We start from the raw sequence: 14,942 nt of genomic DNA on the forward strand, positions 1-14,942 counted from the left end.
GACAGTGTACTGAAAGCTGTATTTGCAGCTAAAAAAACACTGCAGAAGCAGCACAGTATGAAAATGTGTGGACAAATAATATGAGAAGTGAAAGAGGAAGCACTCTGAACAAATATATATAAATATTTCACAAGCACTTGTATGTTTTCAGGTGCCTTTTTTCTTCTAGTGGTGAGACACAGGGATCAGAGGGATCTGTGTGTTTACATTTTTCACACAGAAAGAATGAAGATTTATGCTACTTGTTTGCTGTTAATCTGGGCAGAAACAGGTAGGTTAAGGCATGTTTCAGTCAGAAATGTCACTCAGAAAGCTATGCCTGCTTTTCTGATTCATTTGTAATGTCAAAGTATGTTCATTAGGTACAACTTTAGCTCCAAAGGCAACTTTAAATTCATCTTTATGATCTGTATGTGTGTATAAACTAGTAGTGCTATTATCAGCTCAGACTGTTCACTGAGTAGTTTTGTTCTCCTGTGAAAATGTCACAACAGCATTTACCCCATGATGTTGGATATGTGATGTCAGCACTACTTGGCAAGCTAAGCTTAGAGTTAAGAGCTTAGTTCATGAGTTTTTGGAGCTTTAGCACTTAAAAGTTGTAATTAACTTTTGGCACAAACACAAACAGATTTTGGCAGAAACACTCCAAATTGGACGCAGTGAGGCAAACATGGTAATTGCAGTATAGTATTGCACAGGTAGCAGGCTACATGCAAAAACTACACCAAACTACACTTGAACTACACATACACAAAATAGGAAAGGAAGGATGCACAATTAATCTATTTATGCCTTATGTATGTTGTATGTGATTGCTGTCCTACCTGTACAGCATGTGATTGTTGTTCACAGCGAATGCACTTTACATCCCAACTCAAGACGCATTTCCCCTTAAAGGAACAATAAGGTTTATCTTATCTTATTATCTTATCACAAGCTGTTCCGCGAAGACAATATCTAGTGCCTACTGAATATGAGCAGACATTTAGGTTGCCAGGCACGATCCAACCACTGCTCGTGCACAGCGCCAACAGCAAAGTCCGAGGAATCTGGTCTGTGGTGATGGTAATTGGCGAAACAGGTGATGGGTGTGCCAGCAATAGACCTCTGAAGTTCGCCTACAAAAAGGATCCAAAGCTGCATGCCATCTTTGCCCATATAAGGAGATCCGGGAGTTAATTGAAGCTATTGTAAGTTAGCTCTGGGGTAGCAAAGATCAAAGTGTGCCGTCTTCACCGAAGATCACAGTATCCACTAGACGGCAGTGGACAAAACTGGTGACTCAATGTCCCAGGAAGTCATCTAAAGATTATCTAAACTGGCACTTAGCGGGATTGATGATCAGTCCATGTAGGCATGGATGCAACTCCAAATTTGATCCATTGGTGTTGACAGAGCGCTTGAGCTGCATGCAAGATATTTAGTGAAATTAATCAATGCACTTCCCCTAATCAGGGTCCCACATTTCACAACTTTTTACCATAACATTATTTTGCCTGCCATAAACTGCATGGCAGAAGAGTGGGAAATAAGAAACGGTAGACATACTTAAGGCTCCTTTGCAGCTTTGCAAAAGACAGAACACTTTTTAAACATTTTAAACAAATGCATCACATAGGCCTTTTCAGTCTTTCTCTGGCATGGCATGTTGTACTAATTTCTTGTTTCACACAGCTCAACCATCTCCTATTACTGCAGGTATGCATGGATTTAATTGTTTGGCAAACATCAGTCCTGACAAAAACTGTCTTTCATAATAATACTATGGTGAAACAAAAAAAAAGCATTGATGTCTTAACAACAGTATATCGGTTATTTTGTCACGGTGATGCATAGGCTTCCGGATCCATGAAATTAGCATAGGGGTGTACTTACTTATGCCATCTGTATGTTGTATGAAAATGTATTTATTTATGATACAATATTCATTCACAAAGGAGATGAATGTCCTGAAAGGTTAGATTTTTCATCACTTTATTAATTAAGGCATTAGCATTAAGACCATTGATTCTTTTTATTATTATTTATGTTTTGTCAACTTTAGCATGGGTGTATTCACAATGCTGAACACTTTATAAATACTTACATTTTATGACACCAAGTAGGTTGATTTTTATATAGACACCTGTGAAGCACAATCAAGGAAGTCAATCAGTAAAGTTGGAAATGCTATACACAGCATGCATCTTCCTGGGCATATTCTGTCTAGTTTGAAGCTGATAAGACTTACCATACAAGCAACAATGCTGAAATCTATTTATGAAATTGTGTAACACTTATTTTGTGATTCTAGTTTGACCTTTGACCTCTCCAACCTTTACTAGCACGAACTGCCTGCACGGATTGTTGGGTGATGGAAATGTTTTAAAATGTAGCATATTGATGTTTCATTCATGTCATAAATCATGACACACTGCTCTCCCCTACATAAAAGTGCATGAGCTGCTTTTAGTGACAAATATCGGTATTGGTATTGGTATCGGATATGCTGGCCCTATATTTATTTGGTATCGGATCGATACCAAATGTTGCAGTATAGCACAACACGAATACACAGACTGCATCCTATGGCCGTATTCTGTCCAGTTTAAAGCTGTTAAGATTTACCATGCAAGCAACATTCCTAAAATTTATTTCTAGAATTCTGTTATGCACATTTCCATTTTATGAATCACATACTGTAGATGTGGTCTGACCTTTGACCTCTCCAACCTTTACTAGCCCAAACTGCCTGCATTGATGACCTCTTTCAGTGTGGGGATGGAGGGTGCATTTCCCAACGCTGGGTCTGTGATGGAAGCCCTGAATGCTTAGACGGGAGTGACGAGAGGAACTGCTGTGAGCTTAAACTTTTCACGTTAACGTGATTTCTTATTTTTCTCTCTCTTTCTCTCGCTGACTCTTGCATTATTTGTTAAACAAAAAGCCATCTATACTAGTCTGGCTAACCCAAACTCAATGAGATGTGGTTTGGGAACCAAACATTCATTTTCTTGTATTTGAGGCATGGTTTAAATTACGAATGCCCAGAGCCGGTTGTTGGGCGCTTGTTGTCTATCAAATGAGTCTGTGCATGGCTCATAGGCTAGCCAGTCGAATCAGTTAGCCTATACCAGATGACACCACCACATTTCAGTTCACTTTTAATTTCTCTCGTCTACATTCACAATATGTTGCCCCTGTTTCACCAAGCACTAGTCTACAGTCATGCAAACACCACTCCTTTCACATCTTGCATGCCCGCTTTGCAATGTTTTGTTGTTGAAATGTTTGCAGATTATTAACAGTGGAAATCACAACATCATTAATGGTGATTGAAACATATTGAAATGTAGCATGTTGTTTCATTTACGTCATAAATCATGACACACTGCTCTCCACTACATAAAAGTACACAAGATGCTTTTAGTAACAGTATGTGCCTCCTCCTGGTCCACATTTTCCGTGGTTTGGAGGCTTGTGGCTGCTCCTCATCTTATATGTAACGTAGCCTATATGAAGTAAGCTATGTGTGTGTGTGTGTGTGTGTGTGTGTGTGTGTGTGTGTGTGTGTGTGTAGGCTAAAATATGAGTCTGATTAATGAATCAATTCGCCCACACAATGTCATCTTTATCACAGTGCATAGTCTCTGTCTCACCTGCTGGTTGGCTTTTTCGTAGCCAACCCTGCAGTGATGTGCTGCCCTTCGCTGCCTTCTTGAGTTGTCTCTCCCTCTCCTGAATCTTTTCAGTGGTCATTTTGACTTCAAGCAATACCCCCTATAGTTATAGGATTTAGGCATTGAACCATTTTGAATGAAAAAAATTACCTCTGCAAAGGAGGTATATGTTTTCATCGGGGACCGGCGTTTGTTTGTCTGTCTGTTTGTTTGTCTGTCTGTCTGTTTGTTAGCAAGATAACTCAAAAAGAAGGCTAATGGATGGATTTCGATGAGATTTTCAGGGAAGGCCAGACATGACCCAAGGAAGAAATGATTACATTTTGGACTGATCCGTAATTTTGTCGTAGAAGTCTACTGGGGCTACATGCCCACCAAGTTTCATGTGCCCCGTTGTTACGGTGTCCCAGGAATCGTTGACGATAAAGTCAGGAAGTAGATGACGGGGAAAAAAGAAAAAGAAGAAAAAAAAACTCTTTGACAATCTTTTTTTTCTTAAACGTTGACAATCACTATATGACCGCTACGCTAGCGGCGGTCATAATTAGCACCTTAGTTTTGTTGGGTTTGGCATTTCTTTTCATTTCTTTCTTTATTTAGCACTAACGGTGGTGCTGCCCTGCTACTGTTTATTTCACACAGGAAGTAAATATACAAGACGGACAACATGATTTACAAACACACTTTATTTGCACACACAAACAATGAACGGCATCCAGCATGGTTGTAACGGTAACTGAAACACAAACGCAAACGGGACTAATTGGTTATGATCCTTACTTTCAGGGTAGCAACAGAATGTTGAGGAAATATGGACTTTAGCAAACATTCCACATATTTTCATGGTACGTTCAAAATGATCATTCTGGTGAACTATTGCGTGTAAACAGCTGGAAATCGGTAGCCTATGCACAATGCTATATTAGTACCTAGCAATATGAGCTGGACGTTTGACTAGCATTTAAATAATTCTTACTGTTTACATAAATGTAACTTTTAAAGTCACGACAGGCCCGGCGGCGGGCCCACTAGGGTGCGCTTCTGCAGTAAGAGGTTTTTAACTTCTACCTAAGTTGTTAGTCCACAGTTAAATTTCCGTCATGCATTATTCTCGAAATGAGCTGGTAGAGCCTTTAATTAGCGTTTTAGTTTGCTAGCTGGTTTGTTTGCTGGGAGTTCATTGGCCTGTTATGTGCTAGTTTTTGTACAATCATACAATTTGGCAATCATATATGACTGTCAGCTGTTGTCCAAAGGGCTCTAGTTATATTAACGTTAACTTTTAGAGCTTAGCTTCATTAATGTATCTGTATTGTCTCCTGTGAAATGTCTCCTACTGGGTCAGCCGCCCTAGTGCCTGTCACCGAATGTTGACTGTTTGTCCGAGTGAGTGGAGGGGGCGGGGCTTAGCCATAGGTCAATTAGGGCGCAGGGCGCAGAACTCAAGAAAAACAACAACAAAATAAAACAAAAAAAGGGCTAAGAAAAAAATTGCGAGACCGCCAAACGTGAACCGCGATATAGCGAGGGATCACTGTATCCCGATTTCTACACAAAAATATATATCCAGAGAAAAGTGGATTTTAGGAGTACAACTCCATTCACCTCCATTCATTCTCCACTTACTCGCAATCGCCACCTCGTTGCAGTACCATCCGGAAGTATTTTGAGAGTGGCGGTTCTCTCCTTATTAGACATTCTCTGGTGAGAGTGAGAGGTAGAATGGTCTGAGGTGAGCCACTGTGCACCTGCTTAGAGGTCTAACACTCTGTATGCTTGAAACAGATCTCCTATAATTGAAGATCAAAGTTCATTTAGCTATGTTTTGAGAGTTTAGTGATAGAACTATTGTTTGGAGTTTTGTTTTTTCTTTATTTTCCCTATTTCTCCTGACTGACGTGCTACCTGCGACCGAGGTGGGAATAAATTGCTGCCATTCTTCGAACATCAACACTGTCTCCTGTGTTTCCATCACCGCAAAGCCATCCCGATCACAAGCACTAGATAGGTAGATAGATAGATAGATACTTTATTGATCCCCAAGGGTAAATTCAAGAATTGAATTTCCATACATTGAATTTCCATACATTCGCCTACTACACTACTGACTACTGACATAATCAGGGTTTTTTATATACATGTAGTTAGTCTGTATGTTAGCCGCTCTAAATAAACACTTTTGTTAAAGTTATTTAACTTATTCTGTCCAGTTTGAAGCTGTTAAGATTAACCATGCAAGCAGTATTCCTAAAATCTATTCATAGACTGCTGTTATGCACATTTCCATTTTTTTAATCACATACTGTACAGTAGATATGGTCTGACCTTTGACCTCTCTGACCTTTACTAGCCCTTGGCTGCAATAATGACCAGTATCAGTGTGGGGACGGAAGGTGCATTCCCCAACGCAACGTCTGTGATGGAGATCCTGACTGCTCTGATGGGAGTGACGAGAGGAACTGCTGTGAGCTTAAACGTTTCATGTTAATGTGATTTCTTATTTCTCTCTCTCTTTCTCGCGCTTTAAAACACCTCATCGCGTTAACTTGGCACGAAGTTCTGGAAGAACTGCCCATATATTTCCCATCCATTCTCCCCATAGTCTAACGGTGACCGTGTCGCCTCAAGTTAAAATGTTGCATCAAAAAAAGATTTCAATAAGATTTCCCAACTTGTTTGTGGTCTACATCAGAATGAGTTAGTGATGCCACAATATGCAAATGTGTTTAAATTCATACCTACAAAATCACCGTGACCAAAATTGCCTACTTTGAATCGTGAAAAAAAGGCCTACAATAAAGACTGACCGACCGACCCAATAGATTTTTTTCGTCTGGGTTACGGCAAACAAAAATATTTTTAAGGATGGCCTTATTTGTCTAACAAAAACCGCCACCACATCTCAATGAAAATGAATGTTTGGGCACCAAACATTCATTTTCTCATATTTGAGGCATGGTTTATGAATGCCCAGAGATGTTTTTGGGCTCTATGGATGTCTATCAAATGAGTCTGTGCATAGTTTCACTCACATCATAAATAATGACACACTGCTCTCCCCTACATAAAAGTGCATGAGCTGCTTTTAGTGACAAATATCGGTATTGGTAGGCTATTGGTATCGGATATGCTGGCCCTATATTTATTTGGTATCGGATCGATACCAAATGTTGCAGTATCGTACAACACAAATACACAGAACACATCTTATGGGCGTATTTACTATGCAATTCTGCTGTTATGCACATTTCCATTTTGTGAATCACATACTGTAGATATGGTCTGACCTTTTACCTCTCCGACCTTTACTAGCCCGAAAAGACTGCAAAGAACATCTGTGTGGGGACGGAAAGTGCATTCTCCAACGCTACGTCTGTGATGGAGATCCTGACTGCTCTGACCAGAGTGACGAGAAGAACTGCTGTGAGCCAAACATTCATTTTCTCGTATTTGAGTTTGGCTCAAAACCATGACAAAGTGTGGAGACAACACGGAGGATAACAATAATATTAATAATTTATTAAAGAAAAAAAAAGTAGATCTATAAAATAAGGTAACGGTTCACAAAAGCAAAAACACCTCAGCCATCATCTGGCCTGCTGGCCTCACAGGCGGGGTGAGCAGAGAGAATGAAACACTCCAGCAGACTGAACCAGAGAATGTCTAATAAGGGGAGAAGGACCACTAGCGAAATACTTCCGCATGGTACTGCAACTAGAGGGCGATCGCGAGCAAGTGATGAATGAATGGGTAGCAATGGAGCTGAACCCCCCAGTACCACATTTGTCGTTATATAATTTTTTCTCCTAAAATTGCATTAATGCATGCGATGCAGGATAACTTGACTTGACAATCAGCTGACCAATAAAATTTTCAATATCTGTTGTTATTCCTAAAAACCCTTTCAAAGTTTTCATGTCACGTGACACAAGCGAACCACTTTACGGCCATAGACCTAAAAGAAGGTTCAGCTTCACGACGGTCGTAATCGGTCGCGAGTGTCGCGAGCATCCATGAGCTAAATGCTAGCATGTTACAGGGAAAACGGCCCATCCTATGAAAAGCAGGACATGAGTGACTTTTTATTTCATTTCCAGTGGAAAACCTATACTCAGGTAGCTACTACGACAATGTACATTAAGAAATGAAGTTGTCAACTGTGAAAAAAACGAGTTCTAGCCGCTTAGCCCCATAGACCACAATTCATGTATCACTTGCTCGGCAACGTCCCTAGCGGAATTTCAACAGATTGCAGGAACAATCCGGTACAATGGAGTTAATAGGAAGTGGACCGGCTCTCCCTAAAGGGGCTCTGACTGAACTTTAATCAGCCAGCCTACAAAACACACACAGACAAAGACAGGGACACCTAGTGCTCCGGTGGAGCCCTGCGGACTACAGAGAGAGGGCACAGACGCCCAAGGTAGAGGGCCGTGACATACCCTCTCCCATAAGAGCAGGGTTCCCACCAGGCACACAGAACAAACAATTACCAACTATCAGTTTGAAGCTGTTAAGATTTACCATGCCAGCAACATTCCTAAAATCTATTTCTAGACTGCTGTTATGCACATTTCCATTTTGACCTTTGACCTCTCCAACCTTTACTAGCCCAAACTGCCTGCTATAATGACCAGTATCAGTGTGGGAACGGAAAGTGCATTCCCCAAAACTACGTCTGTGATGGAGATCCTGACTGCCCTGACCATAGTGACGAGAGGAACTGCTGTGAGCTTAAACTTTTCACGTTGACGTGATTTCTTATTTTTCTCTCTCTTTCTCTCGCTGTCTCTTGCATTATTTGTCTAACAAAAAGCCATCTATACTAGCCTGGATAACGCTTTGGGAACCAAACATTAATTTTCTCATATTTGAGGCATGGTTTACGAATTCCCAGAGACGTTTTTGGGCTCTACGGATGTCTTTCAAATGAGTCTGTGCATAGCTCATAGGCTAGCCAGTCGTATCAGTTAGCCTATACGAGATAACGGCACCACATTTCAGTTCACTTTCAATTTCTCTCGTCTACATTCACAATATGTTGCCCCTGTTTCACCAAGCACTAGTCTACAGTCATACAAACACCACTCCTTTCACATCTTGCATGCCCACTTTGCAATGTTTCTTTGTTGAAATGTTTGCAGATTATTAAAGTGGAAATCACAAAATCATTAAAGGGATAATCCGGAGTGAAATGCACTTTAGATCAATTTTTCGGACTATTGGGAGTACATACGTTGAGTTGACACCAAAATCATGTCATTCGGATGTATTTTGAGAAAGTTCGAGTTCACCGTTTTTAGCCAAAACTCGTTAGCCTGGAAGTGACCGGGGCAGGTCCTTTCGCCACTACAAAACGCTATTTTTATACCTCTTCTACTGTTCCAAACAACGCTACACTTACGTGGTAGTGAGTAGAGGGTGAATTTAATCGAGTCAGTACCTTCCGGAAATGTCGCTGCGGCAGCTGCGCAACGTTTCAACAACACTTTACTAACATTTCCGGAAAGGTACTGACTCGATTAAATTCATTCTGGACTCTCTATCCGACCACATAAAGACGTGGGGATACTTCGGTTTGGCTTTAGGGACCCTCTACTCACTACCACGTAAGTGTAGCGTTGTTTGGAACAGTAGAAGAGGTATAAAAATAGCGTTTTGTAGTGGCGAAAGGACCTGCCCCGGTCACTTCCAGGCTAACGAGTTTTGGCTAAAAACGGTGAACTCGAACTTTCTCAAAATACATCCGAATGACATGATTTTGGTGTCAACTCAACGTATGTACTCCCAATAGTCCGAAAAATTGATCTAAAGTGCATTTCACTCCGGATTATCCCTTTAATGGTGATGGTAATATGTTAAAATATAGTATATTGATGTTTCACTCACATCATAAATAATGACACACTGCTCTCCCCTACATAAAAGTGCATGAGCTGCTTTTAGTGACAAATATCGGTATTGGTATTGGTATCGGATATGCTGGCCCTATATTTATTTGGTATCGGATCGATACCAAATGTTGCAGTATCGTACAACACGAACACACAGAACACATCTTATGGGCGTATTCTGTCTAGCTTGAAGCTGTTAAGATTTACCATGCAAACAACATTCCTAAAATCTATTCATAGACTGCTGTTATGCACATTTCCATTTTGTGAATCACATACTGTAGATGTGGTCTGACCTTTGACCTTTCCGACCTTTACTAGCCCGAATTGCCTGCAATAATGACAAATATCATTGTGGGGACGGAAAGTGCATTCCCCAACGCTACGTCTGTGATGGAGATTATGACTGCGCTGACCGGAGTGACGAGAGGAACTGCTGTGAGCTTAAACTTTTCACGTTATTGTGATTTCTTATTTCTCTCTCTCTCTTTCTCTCGCTGGCTCTTGCATTATTTGTCTAACAAAAAGCCAATGAGATGTGGTTTGGAAACCAAACATTCATTTTCAAGAAAAAAATAGTAGATCTATAAAATAAGGTAATGGTTAACAAAAGCAAAAACGCCTCAGCCATCATCTGGCCTGCTGGCCTCGCAGGGTGAACTTTAATCAGCCAGCCTGCAAAACACACAGACAAAGACAGGGACACCTACAGTAATTTCCTGCATATAAGCCGCATTGTGTATAAGCCGCAGGACAGTGTTAAAAGAAGCAAAACCATATTAACACCATATTAACTGCCCCCCTGTATTAACCTCATATCGGAAGAAATTTTGCAAAATCAATGTATAAGCCGCGGCTATTAGTCAGGAAATTACGGTAGTGCCCCGGTGGAGCCCTGCGGACTACAGAGAGAGGGCACAGGCACCCATAGTAGAGGGCCGTGACATACCCTCTCCCATAAGAGCAGGGTTCCCACCAGGCACACCGAATAAACAATTACCTCTATCAGTTTGAAGCTGTTAAGATTTACCATGCCAGCAACATTCCTAAAATCTATTTCTAGAATTCTGTTAAGCACATTTCCATTTTGTGAATTACATACTGTAGATATGGTCTGACCTTTGACCTCTCAAACCTTTACTAGCCTGCAAGGATGACGAGTATCAGTGTGGGGACGGAAAGTGCATTCCCCAACGCTGGGTCTGTGATGAAGGCCTTGACTGCTCTGATGGGAGTGACGAGAGGAACTGCTATGAGTTTAAATGATTTTTGTCTTTGTTTCAGATGGATCATGGAGTCTTCTTGTAGCCAACTGAAAATTGTCTCTCCCTAATTTAGAGTTAAGCAATATGGCACCAGTGAGAGTGGGGTTGGTACAGTATATCCACCGCTGTGGTATGGGCGTAGGCAAGAGCCCAGAGGCCGAATGTCACCGGTGACCCCAGCCTTGTGTATAGCCCTTGCCAACCAGTGTTGCCAACTTAGCGATATTTAGCGAGATTTCAGACCCCCTTTTTATTTTAAAAAAAGCGACTTGCGACAAATCTAGCTACTTTTCTGGCGTTCTTGAAGAGTTTTGGAGACTCTAATTAAGGCATTCAGATCCATTTCCAAAAGATGTTGGGAACTGAAACTACGGCTGTGGTGTGGCTGTAGCCAAGAGGCCAGAGGCTGAGTGTCACAGCCAACTACAACCACGAGTAAATGACTGCGTTTACATGCACTTTAGTATCCCGGTTATGATCAGGGTTTTGAAGTATCCCGGTTTTGTATTTGCGCATGTAAACATCATACCCCGATTTCGGAACCCCGGATAAGCCCTTATCATAACGAGTAGAGCTATCCCGGTTATGCTTGGTGGTGTACTCCCAGAGTAACCGGGATACTGTTCCATGTATACACCTTATGCCGGTTTCTCAGGCAAAACACGTATTATATTAGTAACCGGGATACGGAGTGCTAATAGAACTTTATTATTGGTAACCGGAATACTGTTATTCGTCATGTAAACAGGGATATTAATAACCGGGTTTTTCTGTGTTCATATAAACACCATATCCTGAATATGATCAAAATCGGGATAAGCCTCATAACCGGAATACTAAAGTGCATGTAAACGCAGTCAATCTTTTCTCAACGCTACAATTATAACAATGATGACCATGGCGAAAATCCAGTCTCTCAGGCCATCCAAATGAGCACATATTGTACTCTAGAGTACTGTACTGTAGCTATACTGACATCAGGGACAATAATGGCTGCAATTGTTAATCATAATGATCATCGTTGACCCTAATAGCCCACTACTCATCCTGTTCACTGTTGCACTCATTTTCAACTCAAGATAACAGACTTGGCCTTGGTAACTTGGTAACTTGGCCTGTTTTGAAAATCAAGTATACTATTCAAGAGTTGCATACATTAACCTGTTGGTGGTTTTCAAGAACTTCAGCAGCAGGCATGTCATTTTGTGAAATTAAGCAATGAATGCACCGCCCCCAAAAGAATAAACAACACATTTTGATCATCTGCAAAGGCATAAGACACGATTCAACCCAGGACAGTTCTGTAAGAACTACATTTTCTCTATTTTTATATCCACAATGGCACTGGATGACACCAAGTAGGTTGACTTTTTCTAATGCTTAAGACACCATTTGTGACCCTGCAAGGCAAAACCAGTCGCTTTGCGCTCGATGCTATATTGAGAAAATCCATGATAAATAAGCATACGGGCTAAAATGTTGAATTTCACGTTTTTGCTTAATTCGACAGTATACAGTCTACACTTTCATCATGAACAAATTTCACGGAAAAACACAAGTTTTGACTCTTAAACCCGGTGAAGACACATCAGCAGTCATTCCCGTTATCTACGCCGCCTAAAAGGGTGATTTTCTCCTATTCTGGCATGTCTTGATGGGAGAACCATGGCAACTTTGAATGCAGTTAGTTAGCTTAGTTTATGGCCGTTTATTCGTTCGTTTGCCTACCGATCGAAGCACCAACAAGGAAGTCAATCAGTGAAGTTGGAAATGTTATACACAGATTGCACCTAACTGGGCATATTCTATCCCGTTTGAAACCGTGAAGACTCACTATACAAGCAACAATACTGAATTCTATTTATTTATCATTTATTAAAGAAAGAATAGTAGCTCTACAAAATAAGCTAATGGTTAACTAAAGCAAAAACACCTCAGCCATCATCTGGCCTGCTGGCCTCACAGGCAGGGTGAGCAGAGAGAATGAAACACTCCAGCAGACTGAACTTTAGTCAGCCAGCCTGCAACACACACAGACAAAGACACAGGCGCCCATGGTAGAGGGCCGTGACATACCCTCTCCCATAAGAGCAGAGTTCCCACCAGGCACACAGAACAAACAATTACCAATAACCAGTTGAAGCTGTTAAGATTTACCATGCCAGCAACATTCCTAAATTCTATTTCTGTATTTCTTTTATGCACATTGCCACCTTTGACCTCCAAACTTTACTAGCCTGCAAGGATGACCAGTATCAGTGTGGAGACGGAAAGTGCATTCCCCTACGCTACGTCTGTGATGGAGGATTTGACTGCTCTGACCGGAGTGACGAGAGGAACTGCTGTGAGCTTAAACTTTTCACATTAATGTGATTTCTTATTTCTCTCTCTCTTTCTCTTGCTGGCTCTTGCATTATTTGTCTAACAAAAAGCCATCTATACTAGCCTGGTTAACGTCACCACATCTCAATGAGATGTGGTTTGGAAACCAAACATGCATTTTCTGGTATTTGTGTTTGGCTCAAAACCATGACAAAGTGTGGGGACAACACGGAGGATAACAATAATATTAATAATTTATTAAAGAAAAAAAATAGTAGATCTATAAAGTAAGGTAATTGTTAACAAAAACAAAAACACCTCAGGCTGAACTTTAATCAGCCAGCCTACAAAACACACTCAGACAAAGACAGGGACACCTAGTGCCCCGGTGGAGCCCTGCGGACTACAGAGAGAGGGCACAGGCGCCCATGGTAGAGAATATCGTCGGTCTGCGGAAACATAAATACAGTAGGCGTTTCTATCTAAGTCGGAAACGCCCCCCTTTTCTTCTTCTCCTTCTTCAAGGAACTATTAACATCCGGTCTAACATGCATGTCAAAGTAAGGGCACAGCCCGCTTTCCATTAGCGTTGAACCAAACTTAGTAAAGCAGAACTAAGTTTAAACGCAATCCAGCAGAAGAAGTTGAAAATGGTTGTGCAGTGCATTGTTGTAGGCCTACTTGTTAAATAGATTATCCGTTACGAAAAAAATGTATTGTACTGCAGTATCACGACAGTATTTCCTATAATAATTACAGAATTACTGCACATCAACGCCTACAGTTAATGCAATTATTTGGATACGAAAAAAGCGATATTCATAAAGTTACCACTGCATAAGCACCATGCTATTGAATTGTCAAAAGTCAGTTCTTTATTGGCCATTTGTGCATAAACCATAGACAAATTGGAATTCTTGTGCAGGCCCTTCAAGTCAAATATGTAAAAGCATACATGACAAAAACATGATTCATACAAGACATCAGGCAAACATTGACGTCAAATTATACTGTGTACCCAGTCTAAGAATAGCCTACAGTCCCACAGAGGCAGAGTAGTTTAAGTGCTACAGTAGCCTACAGTGCAAATCCTGCTTCCCTGAGACTGTGTGTGTGTGTGTGTGTGTGTGTGTGTGCGCGTGCGCAAGTGTCACACATCCAAGATATTGCACCCTGTCCCATGTGGATACAAGTGCATACTTCTCATATTGCAGTTTAGATATTGCACAGTTGTCCCATTGATATTGCACCGGATTTCCATATTGCACAAGATATAAACATTTTCCCATAATAATATTGATATTGCATATGATCCCCACATTCCACTGTTAGAATATTACTCAGTTACATTGTTGCTGCACAGTTGTCCCACTAATAATATTGCACCTGATTCATATTGCACATTGTCCCATTAATAGTATCGCACAAGATATTGCACATTGTCCCTAGTATTGCACATAATCTCCACATTACACTGACAAAGTATTGCACATTGTCCCCTTGTTAGCCTTGCATGTAGTCCCATATACAGTACAGTATAAGATATTGCATATTGCCCTTATTCCCCTTTGTAGTATTGCACCTTTCCCATATTCCACATGTTTACAGGTTTGTCACAAGTTGTATGTGCAGTGTTTGTGTCTGAACAGAGTGTGAGCTGGGTGAAAGGAGTCTTTGATGATTCTCTCTGCTCTCTTCTGGCAGCGCTGTGCATACATGTTTTCCATAGAGGGAAGTTTTGTTCTTATGATCCTCTCTGCAGACTTTATAACATGTTGTAGAGCCTTTCTCTCAGCCTG

At 40.9% G+C, this 14,942-nt stretch overlaps 1 protein-coding gene across 1 annotated transcript in view; it reads left to right on the forward strand.

Annotated features, from left to right (window-relative positions):
• Nucleotides 1-144: 144 nt before the first annotated feature.
• The window catches only part of LOC134087696 (low-density lipoprotein receptor-related protein 2-like), a 33,740-nt gene continuing 18,942 nt past the window's right edge, over nt 145-14,942 (forward strand). The window contains exons 1-9 of the mRNA XM_062541360.1: nt 145-271; nt 1,678-1,701; nt 2,725-2,841; nt 6,013-6,126; nt 6,975-7,085; nt 8,274-8,390; nt 9,878-9,994; nt 10,701-10,808; nt 13,058-13,165. Coding sequence (XP_062397344.1) covers nt 226-271; nt 1,678-1,701; nt 2,725-2,841; nt 6,013-6,126; nt 6,975-7,085; nt 8,274-8,390; nt 9,878-9,994; nt 10,701-10,808; nt 13,058-13,165 — 862 coding nt within the window. The 5' untranslated portion in view covers nt 145-225. The remainder of the gene's footprint in view (nt 272-1,677; nt 1,702-2,724; nt 2,842-6,012; nt 6,127-6,974; nt 7,086-8,273; nt 8,391-9,877; nt 9,995-10,700; nt 10,809-13,057; nt 13,166-14,942) is intronic.

This window comes from Sardina pilchardus, chromosome 7 (assembly GCF_963854185.1).
Source record: "Sardina pilchardus chromosome 7, fSarPil1.1, whole genome shotgun sequence".
Taxonomy (NCBI): domain Eukaryota; kingdom Metazoa; phylum Chordata; class Actinopteri; order Clupeiformes; family Clupeidae; genus Sardina; species Sardina pilchardus.